General features: G+C 47.0%; 1 protein-coding gene across 9 annotated transcripts in view; it reads left to right on the top strand.

Moving 5' to 3' along the window:
• DGKG (diacylglycerol kinase gamma) overlaps nt 1-15,390 on the top strand; it is a 219,974-nt gene that overhangs the window by 98,240 nt on the left and 106,344 nt on the right. For all 9 annotated transcript variants that reach the window (XM_019669018.1, XM_019669047.1, XM_019669027.1 and 6 more), the window contains 3 exons: nt 3,756-3,845; nt 6,067-6,227; nt 13,654-13,718. In XM_019669018.1, coding sequence (XP_019524563.1) covers nt 3,756-3,845; nt 6,067-6,227; nt 13,654-13,718 — 316 coding nt within the window. The remainder of the gene's footprint in view (nt 1-3,755; nt 3,846-6,066; nt 6,228-13,653; nt 13,719-15,390) is intronic.

The following is a 15,390-nucleotide window of genomic DNA, read 5'->3' as shown; positions in this document are numbered from 1 at the left end:
CAGTGGGGTGAGGAGTACAGTCTAAATCCTAGTGGTCAGGGAAGACCTGGCAGAACAGATGACGTTTTCATGGGGACCTGGAGGGGAGTGAGCCATGCAACTAGCTGAGGGAAGAGCAGTTCAGGCAGAAGGAAAAGCAACTGTAAAGGCCCTGGGGTAGGAGCAGGCCAGGCTGCTGAAGGCTGCTGAAGGCTGCAGGGTATGCCAGAGCACAGCGCATGAGCGGAGAGTGGCAAGGGATGCAGCAGAAATAGTGCACAACCAAGTCTCCAGGACATTTAGGACGTTACACAGAACGTGGCTTTCGTACTGGGAAAGACCCAAGATACTGGATGGTTTTGAGCAAAGGAGAGACACAGCAGATTAGGAAAAATAGGGTAAAGCAGAGAGACCAGTTATTAGGCTCCAGCATTTATCCAAGGGAGAGGTGACCATGGCTTGGACCACAGCAGAAACAGCGGAGATGGTGAGAAGTGGTCAAACTCTGGACGGTTTTTTTTTTGTTGGTTGTTTTGTTTTAAGCTGAGTCATCCTGCCACCTGTTGGCAGCTCAGGGGCAGCTCAGCTCTGGCCGGGAATGGAACCGCTGTTGCTTAGAGCTCGCACTCTTGAGTGAGCTCTTAACCAACTGAGCTACTCGGCCAGCCTCTGGACGTCTTTTGAAGGTTGAGCCAACAGGATTTGCTGACAGACTGGTTATGGGAGTCGAAGGCAAGAGCAGAGTCAAGGACGGGCTGGGATAGACCCTGAATGGGGCAGGGAAGGCTGGGCCTCCAGGGGTCATAAGCAGACCACCTGGAGCCGGGGGACCAGTACCTGCACACCTGCCGCCTTCTGCTCTCCCACAAGCACTTTGGTTTCCATGGACACAGCCTTGCTAAGCAGCCACCCACGCTCTCCTGTCACCTGGGGCTCTGGAATTGTTTGTGGGAGGAGGGAGGCATTCTCTGGGAGCAGAGGAAGGAAAAGCTGATCAGCAAAGGGTGGATGGCTGCAGTATTAGGAGCCGCTCAGAAGGTTCCCTCTTCATCATGAAGGAGAAAGTCGGCTTTGGTAAAGTTTTATAGATTTCATCTGCAGAGGACACAGGTGATAGAAACTGCTCAAAACAGTAAGAAAGAAGGTCATGTGAAATTATCTCTTTCACAGCTTAGTGGCCCAAAGAGAAATAACAGTGGTAAAAGGAATGGCTGCACACTGGTCATTCATTCAGGAAATATGGAAGCGCTTATCCAGTGCTCTCCATCACCCCACTTTGGCCCCCTCTCTGATCTGTTCTCCTTCTGTAGCCAGAGTGGTCTTTCCTGAATGTCAATGGGTTCAAGGTGTGTTTAAAGCATATCAGTGGCTTCCCATTATTCTTACAATAAAGATAAAGATCTTAAGCTAACGATAAAAACCCTTCCAATGATCTACAGGGCCCTGGGAGCTGCGCCGTGTATTTCAGACTTTTATCCTCCCTCTAGACTCCAGGCACCTAGTCCCTCTCTCAGACCCTTGAATGTACGAGTCCCTTCCACCACAGGGCTTTTGCACAAGTTGTTCCTCCTGTCTGGTATGTTCCCCCAGCCTTTGCTTGGTCAGCTTCTACTTCAGACCTCGGCCAAATGTGGCTTCCTCAGGGGAGCTTTCACTGACATACCCCCCCACCCCTTGATCACCTCATTATAGGACCATGCTCCTTTCCTCTCCAGTATGAATTTGAAATTATGCTTCATTTATAGGAAGACCTCATTAATATCCATCTATCCCTTTCGACTACAGGGATGAGAGCCTGAGCTATTGCTTTTATACCTGCCGTTAAAACCACAGCACCTAGTACAGCATCTGGCACATAGTAGGCCTTCAGTAAACATGTATAGACATAGTGTAGTGGGTGAGATATACTTCCCCAGAGAAATTGCAGTGCATTCAGGGAGCCATCAAGTAGTGAATTATAAGACGGTGTGATGAGATCATCCCTGGTCCTAAAAAACACTCTATAGAGGCACCTGGTCCAGACTAGGGCAATTAAGGAGGGCCTCCCAGAGACAGCATCTGAGCTGAGCAACACAGATCTTGTGATTTAAGGCACTGAAAATACTTTGGTGTGACTCACATGTTGGGTGGGATGTAGGATGCGCGGAGGATGAGGCTAGAGAGGAAGGCAGAGCCTGGAAGGGACTAGTGTGTCATGCTAGGACGGGATGGGAGCCATGACAGTGTGAAAGCAGTGGGCTACTGTGATCAGGCTGTGGTTCAAGGATTGCCCATCTCGGTGGAACTGTGGAGAACACACAAAGGGGTGGAATTGGAGGCTGAGAGAGGTGGCAGTTACAATAATACCAGTGGGAAAGAATCATATCATACCTGAACTCAGGCGTCGCCATGGGAATGGAGAGAAGAGATTGCTTAGAGATCTATTAAGGAGAAATGACATTGAAATTCATGCATAAATGGATGTGGGGTGAGGGAGAGGGGGAGACTTAGGATGGCATACAACTTTCTAGCTGCCACACTGTGAGGATGGTTGACCTGCTGAGTTGAGGACTACAGAAGAAAGAGCAGACCTAAGGAAACAAGGACCTTCTGGTCAAGCAGAACAGAATGTGCAGAGTCAGGGAGGCAAACACACAGACTGTAGGTTCTGGGAACTGTGAGAGAATCCATTGCTTTGCTTCATCCTCCATTGCAACCCTCCCAGTGGTCATCTCAGCCCTGGGTCTTGCCTGAATTCATCTGCTTCTGGCACAAGTCAGACAAGCTGGGGGAGCTATGAACTCCCGTTTTGCTAGAGCAACCCTAGCATGAGCCTCATGCAGGATGCTGATTCCCCCACCAGCACAGCGCTCCAGAGTCACACCCCTCACTTTCCATGGGCAGCAGGGGAACTGAGGTATGTACATGGCGCCCTCTAGAGCCCCGTGGGTGCCTGTGCCTCCTTCAACTTTCCCAGTTAGCCAGCATGCTGCTATATAGATCTGCAGCCAGACTAAAACATACATGTTCTGCTGTGCTTCCTCTAATGGTTCCGTCTGATGCTCCTTCACAACCAGCATGGGAAGAAAGATTATAAATCTGTGCATCTGCAAGTCTGGGAGGTGGTGAAAGTGACAAACTGACATCTGGGTGCCAAACGACGCCTGGAGGTTTTCCCTGTTAGACACAATGTTATGTTTAAACTTTGGAACCTGAATGACTTTAATGGTGACACCTTCAGTTTCCAAATGCCCTACCACTCCATGATGTCTCAGACCCACCTGTCTTACTATCTAGGCACCTGCCTAGCCCCTCAAGAAAGGAGGAGCAAGGACTTGGAGCTGCAGAAGTCTAGGTTTGGATCCTGGCTCTGGAATTACTTTCCCTCTCTGAACCTGTTTCTTCATCTATGAGGAGAATGATAATACCCTGCAGGGTTGGTCTGAGGGGTAAATGTAATAAGTGCAGGTAACCAGTAAGGATTAAAACTGCTCAATTTAATGTTTTTGAAGTGTGTGCTGACACCTCAAAGGAAAGAATTAGGATGAAATTAGGATAAAGAAGTGCAAGTTACAGGGAGACAGATTTTGCTCAATATGAAAGAACTCTTTGTAGTGGTCAACACGCTGCAGATGGAAGAGATGGCTTGAGGAAGTGGTATGTTCCCCATCGTGGGAGGTATTCAAAGATCGCTATAGATCTTAGGGTTCAAGTGTCAGGTCAGAGATAAACTAGATAACTCAAACATCCTGTAACCACATGGCATATGGTTCTCTCTTCCTCTGCATGGGTTGCAGATAAGGCCAACTTTGCAAAGCATCCACCGGTGGCCGTCCTGCCTCTTGGAACAGGAAATGACTTGGCCCGCTGTCTCCACTGGGGAGGAGGTGAGTCTGCCTATGAGTGTCACTGGCCTGGGGACAAGCTTTCCAATTGACAGGGAGGCTCCGCAGAGCTGGGCTGAACTTCCCTTTCAGGGATCACATTCCACAGAGTAATGCTCAGTTCTGGGGTCATATCGACTCCATGATCGTTTCCCTGCCCTGAATGCCACACTGACGCCGATGCTTACCCCTCACTATGTTCACTGTCATCTTGAAGCAGTTGTCTTCCCGCCTGCCTTCCCCAGTAGAACAAGTCAATTTTAGGGTAGTCTCCTTTGTCTCCTCGTCAGTGCTCATCCCAATAGGGGCTCACTTAGATAGTCTCCTCACAAAATTCCCCCTTTCCAAATTACTGATCTGCTTCTGAATTAGGACTCAGAATGCAGACTGAAAAGCCACATCACCGGCTATTAGGAGCATCCAGATCATCATAGGTCCCCATGGCCCTGGGCCCTCATTTTAAAATTCCCCTAAGGAGGAGCTCAGAGTGGTAACCAGCTTACAGGTCAGTGGGCAGGAGCTAAGGAGAACTTTGCAAACTGCAGCAGCCCCGTGAAGCTGGGCGTGCTCCAGAGAGTGGAGGAGTTCAGGTCAGCATGGAGAGCTGACAGATCAGTCTGGCAGGCAGAAGTGGGGTGGGACTGCACATGGCTGCTCAATTCAGAGGAGCAAACAAGTATTCGATTATAAGACAATGTGATGAGATCATCCCTGGTCCTAAAGAAACACTCTAGAGAGGCACGTGGTCCAGACTAAGGCAATCAAGGAGGGCCTCCCAGAGACAGCATCTTAGCTGAGCAGCACAGAGCTCAGCAGGCCAGGCAGCAGTCAGTGTTCAGAGGTCGGTGTGTGCTAGGTGGACAGGGGCAGAGGAAGCAGCAGGCCGCCATAGAATGAAGTTTGCAGGCACGAGAAGAGCTACCAGGGTCCTCAGCCATACACTCAGACTAGGGAAGACCCCTCTGTTCAAAAGGGACAGGCAGAGTGTGGCCCCACACTCTGGGCATCTAGGCAGCATGGCTAGGCACAAATTACATGCCGGAATCCCAGCCTGTTCTCCTAGATAGCCTCAACGCCCTTAGCGACACAGTTGCTACCATTTCTATCCCGTGGGGCATCCCTGAAGGAGTTGTCCAAAGCCCTGACAACTGGAAAATACTCTTCAAGGTTGCCTGAAAGGTAAGCAGGAATGTGGAAGTGTTATTTGAAAGAAAAGACTGTCTCTACCATTACCTCTCATCACTTACAATTCACTTTCTATGTTAGTTTTCTATTGCTACATAAATTATCATAAGCATGGAGGCTTAAAACATCCATTTATTAGCTGGCAGTCCTGTAGATCAGAAGTCCTGGAACAGAGTGACTGGGTTCTCTGCTCACGTCCTCATAGGCTGAAATCGGAGCAGCAGACAGACTGTGCTCCCCAATGAAGGCTCTGAGGGAAGAATTTCCTTCTAAGTTCATTCAGGTTGCTGGCTGAATTCAGTACTTTGTGGTTGTAGGACTGCGGTCCCTGTTGCCTTGCTGGCTGTAAGCCGAGGTCACTCTCAGATGCTAAAGGCCTCCCTCATTCCTTGCCAGATGGATTCCCTCCATCTTCAAAGCTGGCAACAGAGAAGCGTCCTCACGTTGAATCCCTCTCAAGCTTCTAATCTATTTCTTAAGGAAAAGCCCAGTCTTTCTGAGGACTCCCCCGATTAGGTCAGCTCCACCCAGGATAATCTCCCTTTCTTAAAGTCAACTGTGCCGTATAATATACCTAATCGTGACAGTGACTATCCCATCTTATCACAGGTCCCAGGGGTTTTGAATGGTGTATACACAAGGGGTATCAGGAATCATGAGGACCATCTTAAAATTCTGTCTACCACACTGTCCATCTCCGATATGACGCGGTCTGGGAACAGGTCCTTTTTTCTTCCCATCGCCCAGCCCACCAATTCTCTAGGGCTTACTTTGCCCACACAGCCTGCCCACCTTTGGCTAGTGCCCACCCTACCCCTGCTACTCTCGCTTTCAAATCTCCCCAGCTTCTTCCTAATTACTTTGTATGGTGCTCTCCTCCTCTGTGGCTCAGGGAATCTTAAGTGTCTCTGGCCCACAGACACACTGGGGAGTCTCTTGGTCACAGATGCCCACAGGGTTCCCTGCACTGACAGATGCCTGTGCGCCAACAACTACTTAGCTTTCTGCTTTGGGACAAATGCAATTCGATGTTCCACAGGTTACGAAGGAGGCAGCCTGACAAAAATCCTGAAGGACATTGAGCAGAGCCCCTTGGTGATGCTGGACCGCTGGCACCTGGAAGTCATCCCCAGAGAGGAGGTGGAGAATGGGGACCAGGTTCCATACAGCATCATGAACAACTATTTCTCCATTGGCGTGGTGAGTTGGCCAGGGATTGCCTTTCTGAATGGAAGAGCAATGCCCAGGTGGGCAGAAAGGGTTCTAGTCCTCCATTGTCCCCTGTGGGTCCCTACTCTTTACCTCTCCCAGCTTCCTCAACCTTGACTTGGGCCCAAGCATCTTTGTATGTGGCCTGGGTGTGGCCACCCTGATGGCACCAAGCCCCCATCCTTGATTATAGAGGAAATTTCTTCCCCTATAATTTTAACGAACACAAGAAAAGACGGGATTTTTTCAAAAGGTATAGTCATCCTTTGGATAATTTGAAACAGCTAAAAACACCACCAAGAAATAACAAGGGGCGAGGTCAGGAGGAGACGCTCGTGTGAGCTTCCAGAGTTGGGAATTCTGATCCTCTGGGGAAGACGGCGTGGTCCCAAGGTGGCTTGGCTGGCTTCGCTCTCAGAATTTCTTCTCCCCTCTTTTCTCCCCCAGTCTCAACCCCATTCCCCATACTCCAAGTGCTCATAATGCTCTGGGGGCATCTCCCCTGACTGACCCCCCCAACTGAGCTCTGTGGTCTTGCGTGGTGCCCCCACAGCACTCTGTACCCCCGCCCTCCCCCCCCCGTAAGTGCACTGTCTGCATTAGATTGAAGAGACTGGTTTAATGTGCCTGTCTTGTCCTCCCCTGTCCTCCCCTCCCCCAACACACACACAAACCACACACACACACACACACACACACACACACACACACACACACACACACGGAGAATGCCACATTCCTCTTTTTTCCCCCCACCCCCAGCACATCTAGTGCAGCTTGGTTAGTTTGTTTTGCTGAACTCAGCTTCTAGTCCAAAAAGGATGGAGTGGACACTGCTTCCCAAACTACTAGAGACAGGATGGGGAGGAAAGGGATCAGTCATTTCCGTAATAGATCTGGAGTTTGGGAGGGAGACGTAACAAAGACACTAGCATTTCTTGAGCACCCACTGTACACAGACTTTATGTAGTCTAGTCCTCAACAGCAACCCTGCAGGCATCATTGTCCCCACCATCCTCATTTTATATGTGAGGCCTCGGGACGCTGGGTGAGTAGAGGGCAGAACTAGCACATGCACACTATGCCTCACTCTGAAGCCAGGCTCTTTTCTCTGTGTCCCTTGGGAATTATGCTGCCCAGTTTCATTTGAGTCCCTCCAGACCCAGACTGTGTGATGCCTGCACGCCTCAACCATCCCCACCTGTGCCTTTATTTGTTTATTTATTTTTTTGGTAATTGTGGTGGTTAAAAAACAAAGAGAGAGAGAAGAAAAAATGATAGGAATATTGAGGAAAGAGCAGGTTTAAGGAAAATGTTTTGGTTTTTAATAAGAAGGCTAAAAGGGGGAACCATGGAAGAAGAAAGGGTTAATGATAATAATACCTTATGTTTACAGGACTTAAAATTGACCATATTTACAGATATTTTCTGGAATCTTATGACTACACTGAAGGGCAGTATTATCTCCATTTTATCGGTGAGGAAACAGAAACCGATTAAGGGATCTGCCTTCATTTTCTAATCCAGTACTCTTTTTCTGTGACTAAAACAAGACAGACGCATGGCTGGACCCATGTTCAGGTTCTGAGAGCATGGAGGTATTGGACCAGGAGTAAATTCAGGGGTCCCTATGCCCTGATCTGGTTTATCTCCCCAAATCCCCTGACCTCAGTTGTGGGAGACACCTTTCCCCAAGCCTCTTCCAACTTCCCCTCCAGAGGCCCAAGCAGACCCCTCCCTCCTTTTCTTGGCTCAAAGACCCCTCTCCTTTTTGGACCACCTCCTCAGGCTCCACTTCCCCCAATGGGAACATGCATCTTCAGCTCCTGCAAGTTAGACATGAGCTTCCCATCATTACAGTTTCACAAAAACTCGCATCTTTTGCCTATGGTAACTAGAATATAACTTGCGAACATTGATTGCGTACCTACCGCATCCTAGGCACAGTTTCCCTATTGGTAGGGAAATCATCATTATCCTTTTGTGTTTTGTAAGAAGGAACCATAGCTTAGAAAGATACAGAGACAGGTCCAAGCTGAGGATTGGTGGAGCCGGGAGGCACTACTGTCGAGCTCCACAGCCCTCTGAGCTGTGAACCGTGAGCCCTGCAGCCTCTGCACAGCCGCCTCCATCGTCATGCCATCAAACACAGCAGCATTTGGGTGGACTGGAGGGGTTGTCTCAAAATTTAGTGTGAGATTGGCTCACTTATGCCCCTTGTCAGACTTGCAAGTTCCACCGCCATGACAGATCCTGATTTGTAATGTAATGTAGTTGGTCAGGGCAGGCTCTAGGCATTTGCATTTTTAACAGGCCCTTGAGATCGTTTTGATGCAGATGGTCTCTACCAAGTCTTCAGTGAGTGAAGACAACCCATTAGAGGAAAGAATGGTCAAAGGAAGTGGTTTCTTCACAGGAGTAGGAACCAGAACTAAAATAGATGAAGGAGAGGAAAGAGAGGCAAGAGAAACCATCACCTATAAGCAACCAGCCAGAAGTGAGAGCTGAGCAGCAGGACAGGGGTGACCTGCCTGGGAACTTCTAGAGGGCAGGTTGCAGTCATGGCTGCCTTCAGAGTTTTCAGACCCAAAATTTCTCTCATAACACATCCAGCTCTGGCTGCCAAAAACAACATAACTGCTAACACCCCCGTCCATCTCTACACAGTACGGTATGCAAAAAACAAAAACAAAAACAAAAAAAAAGCAGGGCCTGCCGAATGGTTTAGTTGGTTAAGACCCGCTCAAGAGTGTGAGCTTTGAGCAACAGCGGTTCAATTCCTGCCCCCACACCCCCAAAATAAAAAAATTAAAAAAGCACTCAGTGTTAGCTGACGAAATGGATAAACACAGTAAAAGGGAACAGACAACCTCCCCTCAACTAAGTAACCAAGCCTAAATCCAAGAGCCAAGACTGATCATGGTTTTAATTCATTCTTTCTAATAAGTGGGAAGGGAGGGAAGAAGACCAGCTAACTGTCCCCCAAGGAAATGCATATGAACAGATTCTCCAACACACTCAGTGGTCAAGATATTTATTTGCCCTGGGCTGACTTATAATAATCCAATATGTTCGTCTTTCAAATTATGAAGAACTTCACAGTATCTTTCCTTATGATTTTTTCATATATCTTTAACTTGTGCATGTTTAATATTTTATTGTGAAGCAGTGAGGAACCAGGGCCTTTTTTTTTGTTTTTTTTTATCTCCTTGGTGTGCCCTTAGCCTTCTCTCAATAAAATGTTTGCAGGGTTTGTGTGCTCGCTCTTTAAAAATTGGAAAGGGAAATTCTTGAGAAAACAAGTAGCCAACACATAACCCTAACAGAATATGGGGCTGACATTTGCAGAAGCTCTTGCTCCCTATTTGACTTCCCAAATTTTGTAAGAGGAGAAGTAGGTATGTAAACCTACCCAAGTTTTTACTTCCTTATGATGATTATAGTCAGATTCCTTTGGCAAAGAGAGCCTTGCAAAATCTTTGCCTCTTTTGAAAGACCTGGAATATCTATTGATATCAAATATCTGCTGCTTAGCATTTACAAAGGTGATGACAATGACCGCTGCTGTGGTGCCCCTAGGTGGTATAGAATTTGCCCTGACAGTTCACTGGCCCCCTTGTTAACTAACAACAGAACCTATTTAATAGATGGAGGGATAAACAAGGCAGACTCTCCTGGCCTAAGCAGAGAGGGACTATGGCCTCCGTCACCACAATCCCATCACCCACATACGTGCCAGCTCTCCCCAGGGAAGAGTTAACATAGTTGGCCTTGTTAGTCCCTCTAACTGATAACATCCATTGGCAGGAGATTTTAAACATAGTCATTCAGGATGCTACTTCCTCTGACTTCTCTGGCCTCCTCGTCTTTGCTTTTTATTTTTGGATTTGCAGAAAGGTCAGGATGGCCAGGTATCAGTGACAGGAAGTTTGGAACTGCGAAATAATTCCTGGGGTATATGTAACTCTGAACGCCTCAACGGCTCTGCTTTCACTGAGCCTTAACAGGATGAGTGAACAGTTAATCCCTTGATTCAATGAAATCTATTTCTGATGCTAGGGGAACCCAGGGGCCAAGGAGGGGCCTCAGCCATCACACTAACCCATGCACCATTTCCCACCTTAAAGACTGTACTTATCAGACTTCACCAGCCAAGTTTCCACAATGATACACCTCCTACCCTTTAGGGAACTTATACATTTTTAAAAACCATCATTTGCCCTGCAACTTTTGGATTCCCTCAGCCTCAGAATTTTCTGTCACCTGTGAGCGTGTGAAGGTACTAAAACAATGGGACTCGCTGAAAAGTGTCTTAGATAAGAGGTCTGTGCTCTTTTTTATGCCATAATTTTTCAGAACAATTCAAATTTCAAATTTCTAATAATCTGTCTTATTGTCTCCTCTCTTTTTATCTCTATAAGTTGCCAAAGTGACTTAGACCTGCATTGTCCAATATAGTAGCCGTTAGCCCCATGTAGCTATTGTGTACTTGAAATGGGGCTAGTCTAAATGGAGAGATGCTATAAATGTAAAATATACAATACATTTCAAAAATGTGGTATGAAGAAAATAATTAATATAGCTCTATAATTTTTATATCAATTACATGTTGTAAGGATAACATTTGTTAATTAAAATATATTATTAAAATTAATTTCCTCTCCTTTCACTTTTTTAATGTAGCTATTAGAAATTTTTTTATTTCTGCTGGACATCACTGGCCTAGACATCCCAATATCTCAGCATCCAAATGACTGCTGCTTGTATTTGGAAGGGGCACAAGCATATTTCATCCAACCGTGTGCTTATAATTTTAGTTCAGGAAAGAGTAGCTGCGTGGCCACAGTGCTGTCATCTCCTCTTCACCTCACAGCTCAAAGAAAAGACCCCAAAGAGTGAGGCCGTTAGAAATGCCATCAGCACTTCCACAGGTTTGCAATTCCCATCTGCGCTCCACTCCCTTCAGGACAGAAGTCTAATTTTGCTGTAGTTACTACCAAGAAAGGGTTTCAACCGTTGTAGCACTCGTTTCCAACATTTAAATGAAATCATTACTGAGTGTAAGTACACCCAGCTCAGTGGATGACACAGAGCAGCTCAACAGAGAGTGAAGGTGAACAGTAATTCTCTTTTCAGTCCCCAAGTAGGGAAATATGGTCCACGTCTTGACCAGCCTTTTCAAGACTGAACAGCAAAGCAACTGCTAGATTCCCCTTTGCTACTTTGTGCATTTACCAAGGAATTACATTGTCAAGTTAGGAACCATATGCATAACTAATAAGACTGTAAAAGCTGGTCTTTGGGAAAAGAAATCTTGCAAAACCTAGTTATGAAAAACCAAGGATAATTGGAACTACACAGAAGAAGGGGGCCTGTGTACATATCCCAGAGAATAAAAAAGCCAGGAGCCAGGCACAGCAGCACTGGGGGCTGGAGGAGCGGGGTAATGAAGTACAAATGGTGCCAGGAAGCACGTGATTGCTTTTTACTTTTCCTTTGTTTCTTTTTTTATTTTTTTCCCCAACAGAAGAAAATTATTGCTTCAAAGGATCACAAGTAGATGGAATGTTTTCTTGAATTCTAGAGAAGCACTTGACAGATGTCATATGAATGTTATTCAGAGAGTTCGCTGAGATTTTGCTCAGGGAGAGAGAGGTGGGCGGAGTCTGGCAGCGTGAAGGACGGCTGCCGGGAGGAGCTCTGCAGGCTGTATGGGCCCAGGAGACAGAGAGGCGCGGGGGTGGGGGGCCGCTGCACACCCTCCCACCACCGCCACCACCGTGTGTCCACAGGGGTGCCTAACCAAGACCTTCAACTCTTGATGTGTCTTAAACTAAATCAATAGCTAGAGTTTAAATGTTAAATTCCCAAGACGTGATTTCAGCAAGCAGTGTTTGCCAACCACAAAATAAAGCCCCATCCTTGACTTGCCCTTTCTACTTTTAAATAGTGGGCTGCTGACCGGGTTTACTCCTCTGCCCAGTGCAACGATTTATTACAACACCTTCTCTGCTCCTTAACTTGCTTCTGGAGTTTCTGTCCCCACCATTAGCCTGTACTTTATTCACAACACATAATAGCACATGCTCAAAAATTGCTTCTTCACTGCACTATATATATACCTACTGACATTAAAAATAAATAAATAAAAATCAAAAAAAATTTTTGTAGAGTTTCCATATCAAGAAAAGAAATTAATATGCACTAGCTGAAAATTCACTGACTGGAATTTCAGTTCTCTTTTAGCCACATATTCCATTAAATGAGTTCCTGTATTTTCTCCCCTGCACAAATATGAATCAGCTCTCTGTTTCTGTCACTCCTCCCACCCCAACCCAATTAGCCTGTTTATTTCTGAAGTCCACCACCTGCCCCAAAAGTGCTGGCATGATGCCTGAGAGGTAAGGGGCAGTATGTATTCTGCTGGAAAATCAGACCATTAACAAGGGTGGGAGACCAAGCTTGAGGAGGAAAGGTGAGTTCAGTTTTAGGTCTGAAGCTCAGGGTTGGTTCTAGAGATATATATTGGGGAGACACAGCATCTAACAACTATGAGAACCCAAGATGGCCCATGACATGGAGTGTGGGCTGCAGATTGGACTCTGGGCTAAGAAGTTCTGGTCCAAGAATGGAGAGCCCAGAAGCATGGTGTCATGGGAGCTATCTTCACTGGGAGTTCTGAGGAGCAGGTAGCCAAGAGTGAGGCAAAGAGGTGTGCTAATAGGAAGGGCAGCAAAGTGTCCGTAGAATGTGGTAATGAGACTCTTATTGACCTTGGGGAGCGTCATTTCTGTAGAGCCATCAAGAAGCAGAAGCCAGAATATATTTTTTTATTGTCTACTAAGCATGTTACCCAAAGCTACTAATTATTTCTACTGTTATGGATGATTAAGAGTTAATATATAACAGCATTTACCAACGCCAGTTTTCTGGTTTTCATAATGTACTATAGTTATGTAAGAAGCTATCACTGGGGAAAGCTGGGTGAAAGGGACACAGAAACTAACTGTACTATTTTTGCAATTTCTTGTGAGACTTAAATATTCCAAAATAAGTATTTTTTTTTTTACTAGTGAATGTGGCAAGGCATTTCCAAAGGCTCACATTCACCAGACCCCCCCCCACACACACACACACACACAGGGGCTTCTGCGTTCTCACTCCTCATAGACGCACACACCCTCTCTATCCTCAAAGGTCAGCGGCTGTCCACTTCACTCACCCTGAACTATGGCTGGGTAGAGAGTGAATACTGCAAGGAGTCAACTGGCATAGGCTCTAGAAGCATAGATGGCACTAGCCCCTGACCTTGGACCTGGTGTTCTCCCCTGTGACGTGGGCTCTCTGGGTTTGGGGGATTTCAGTGCGAGTCATGACCACTAACTAGGGATCTGCTTTCTGTCCCTTTCTCTTTCAGGATGCTTCCATTGCACACAGATTCCACGTGATGAGAGAGAAACATCCTGAAAAATTCAACAGCAGGTAAGAGGGTCATGCGGCTGCAGCCTGGCTGCGCTGCCCGTGCCCCACCCCCGCCGCCGGCCAGTCCAAGGCCCCCACCTGCTCTCACCGGAATGCTTTGGCCCCACCGCCCAGGGACTTCGCTTTCCTGCCACGTTGCCGGAAGGAGGGCTTCCATTTCCCAGAAGAAAACAATGTCAGAAACCTGCCGCAGTCTGGCTTCTTGTCCCCTCCCAGGGCTTGATGTGCAGAGGAAAGAACGGGGGTGGGGGGGGAGCAGTAAGGGAGTGATGCGCCCGCTGTCTGTCTGCTCTTGGCTAACTGGAACCTCTCCTGGGGCTTGGCCGCTTTCTGAAAACGTACCGCTCCCTCAACCCCAGCCCCGGCGATTCCTCTGGGGAGGGGCACAGGCAGGATGACAGGGGCCTCAGTTTTTCTCGGTCTCAAAGGAGAGGGGGTATCAGCCCTGGGGCCAGAGCCCAGAGGGCCGAGTGGGCATCGCCTCTGCCTCCCCCGACAGCAGAGGGCAGCAGAGGGAGGCCTCTGCGGGGGCGGCGAAACCCTGAGCCCACCAGATGCCAGCCTCAGCCTGCGCACCTTGTGTGAAGTCTGGATGTAGGTACAAAAATGAAAGGAGAGAGAAAACCAGGTCATTTGCACATGAAACCAAACCCTTCTTGCTGGCGGGAGGGAATTTGCGAGAAGTGAGTTGTGACTGGCATATAGCTACCCCTGGGGTTAAATTACCTTTTTTTTTTTTCTTCTCGTTGGTTAATTTCCGTCCTTTCTCTTTCCTCTTTGTTGTACTATTTCAAGATGACGACTGTACCATTCCACTTCACCCTGGGGCGGGTGGGGAAGGACTCACACTGCGGGGTGATGGGCCTGACTTTAGCCCACAGGAGTCTCTTTAACGCAGAAGTCCAGGGTCATCTAATGACATTCTTTTAAAGCCCAACTCCTGAAAAGCTCCATCATTTTCATTCCTACTCCTTTCCGCTGACCCCACAGCCTGAGAGGTTAGCCAGGAAGAAGAAAGCCTTTTTAGGGATCACAAATTGAACATAATGAAGCTACTTTAGCTTCAAGAAAAGTGATCTGTGGGATATAGTAGCTAAATTAATCTTAGAGTGTGCATTCTGTCATAGTCCATCGCTCTCTCACACACAAATCATGCACACTCACAAAGCACTGTTAACATATACAGAGGGTGCCAAAAAATGTATACACATTTTAAGAAAGGAAAACTGTATTTAAATTATAATACCCAATATATACTGATAACAAAAGATGAATACAAGTCACATTTGAGTTCTGCGATTACAAGAGGTGCTCAAAGGTGGTTGCCATCAGTGTCCAGACACTTCTGATTACGGCGAGCTACGGCTTGAGCAATGTTGACCAAAGTGTCCACTTGTGCACATTTTTTTTGGCACTCCCGTATACTTCTAGCCCCTATTCCTCCTGTAGTCACAAACTTACAAATCAATTGATTTCTCTTCTCACAATCTTTTTCACTCTCATAGATACACAAAATCACTTTTTGTTGTTTTTTTTTTGGTTTTTTTTTTAAAGATTTTTATTGGGGAATTGCAGGGAGGGGAACAGCGCTGGGGAATTGGGGGAAGGGGAACAGACAAGTTGCTGTCGTTTTTGTTCTTCAATCTAGTTGTGGAGGTCGTTGCTTCACTGG

This window comes from Hipposideros armiger, unplaced genomic scaffold, assembly GCF_001890085.2.
Source record: "Hipposideros armiger isolate ML-2016 unplaced genomic scaffold, ASM189008v1 scaffold_14, whole genome shotgun sequence".
Lineage (NCBI taxonomy): Eukaryota > Metazoa > Chordata > Mammalia > Chiroptera > Hipposideridae > Hipposideros > Hipposideros armiger.
The sequence above is the reverse complement of the archived record's forward strand: the minus strand, read 5'-3'. Positions and strand labels throughout refer to the sequence as shown.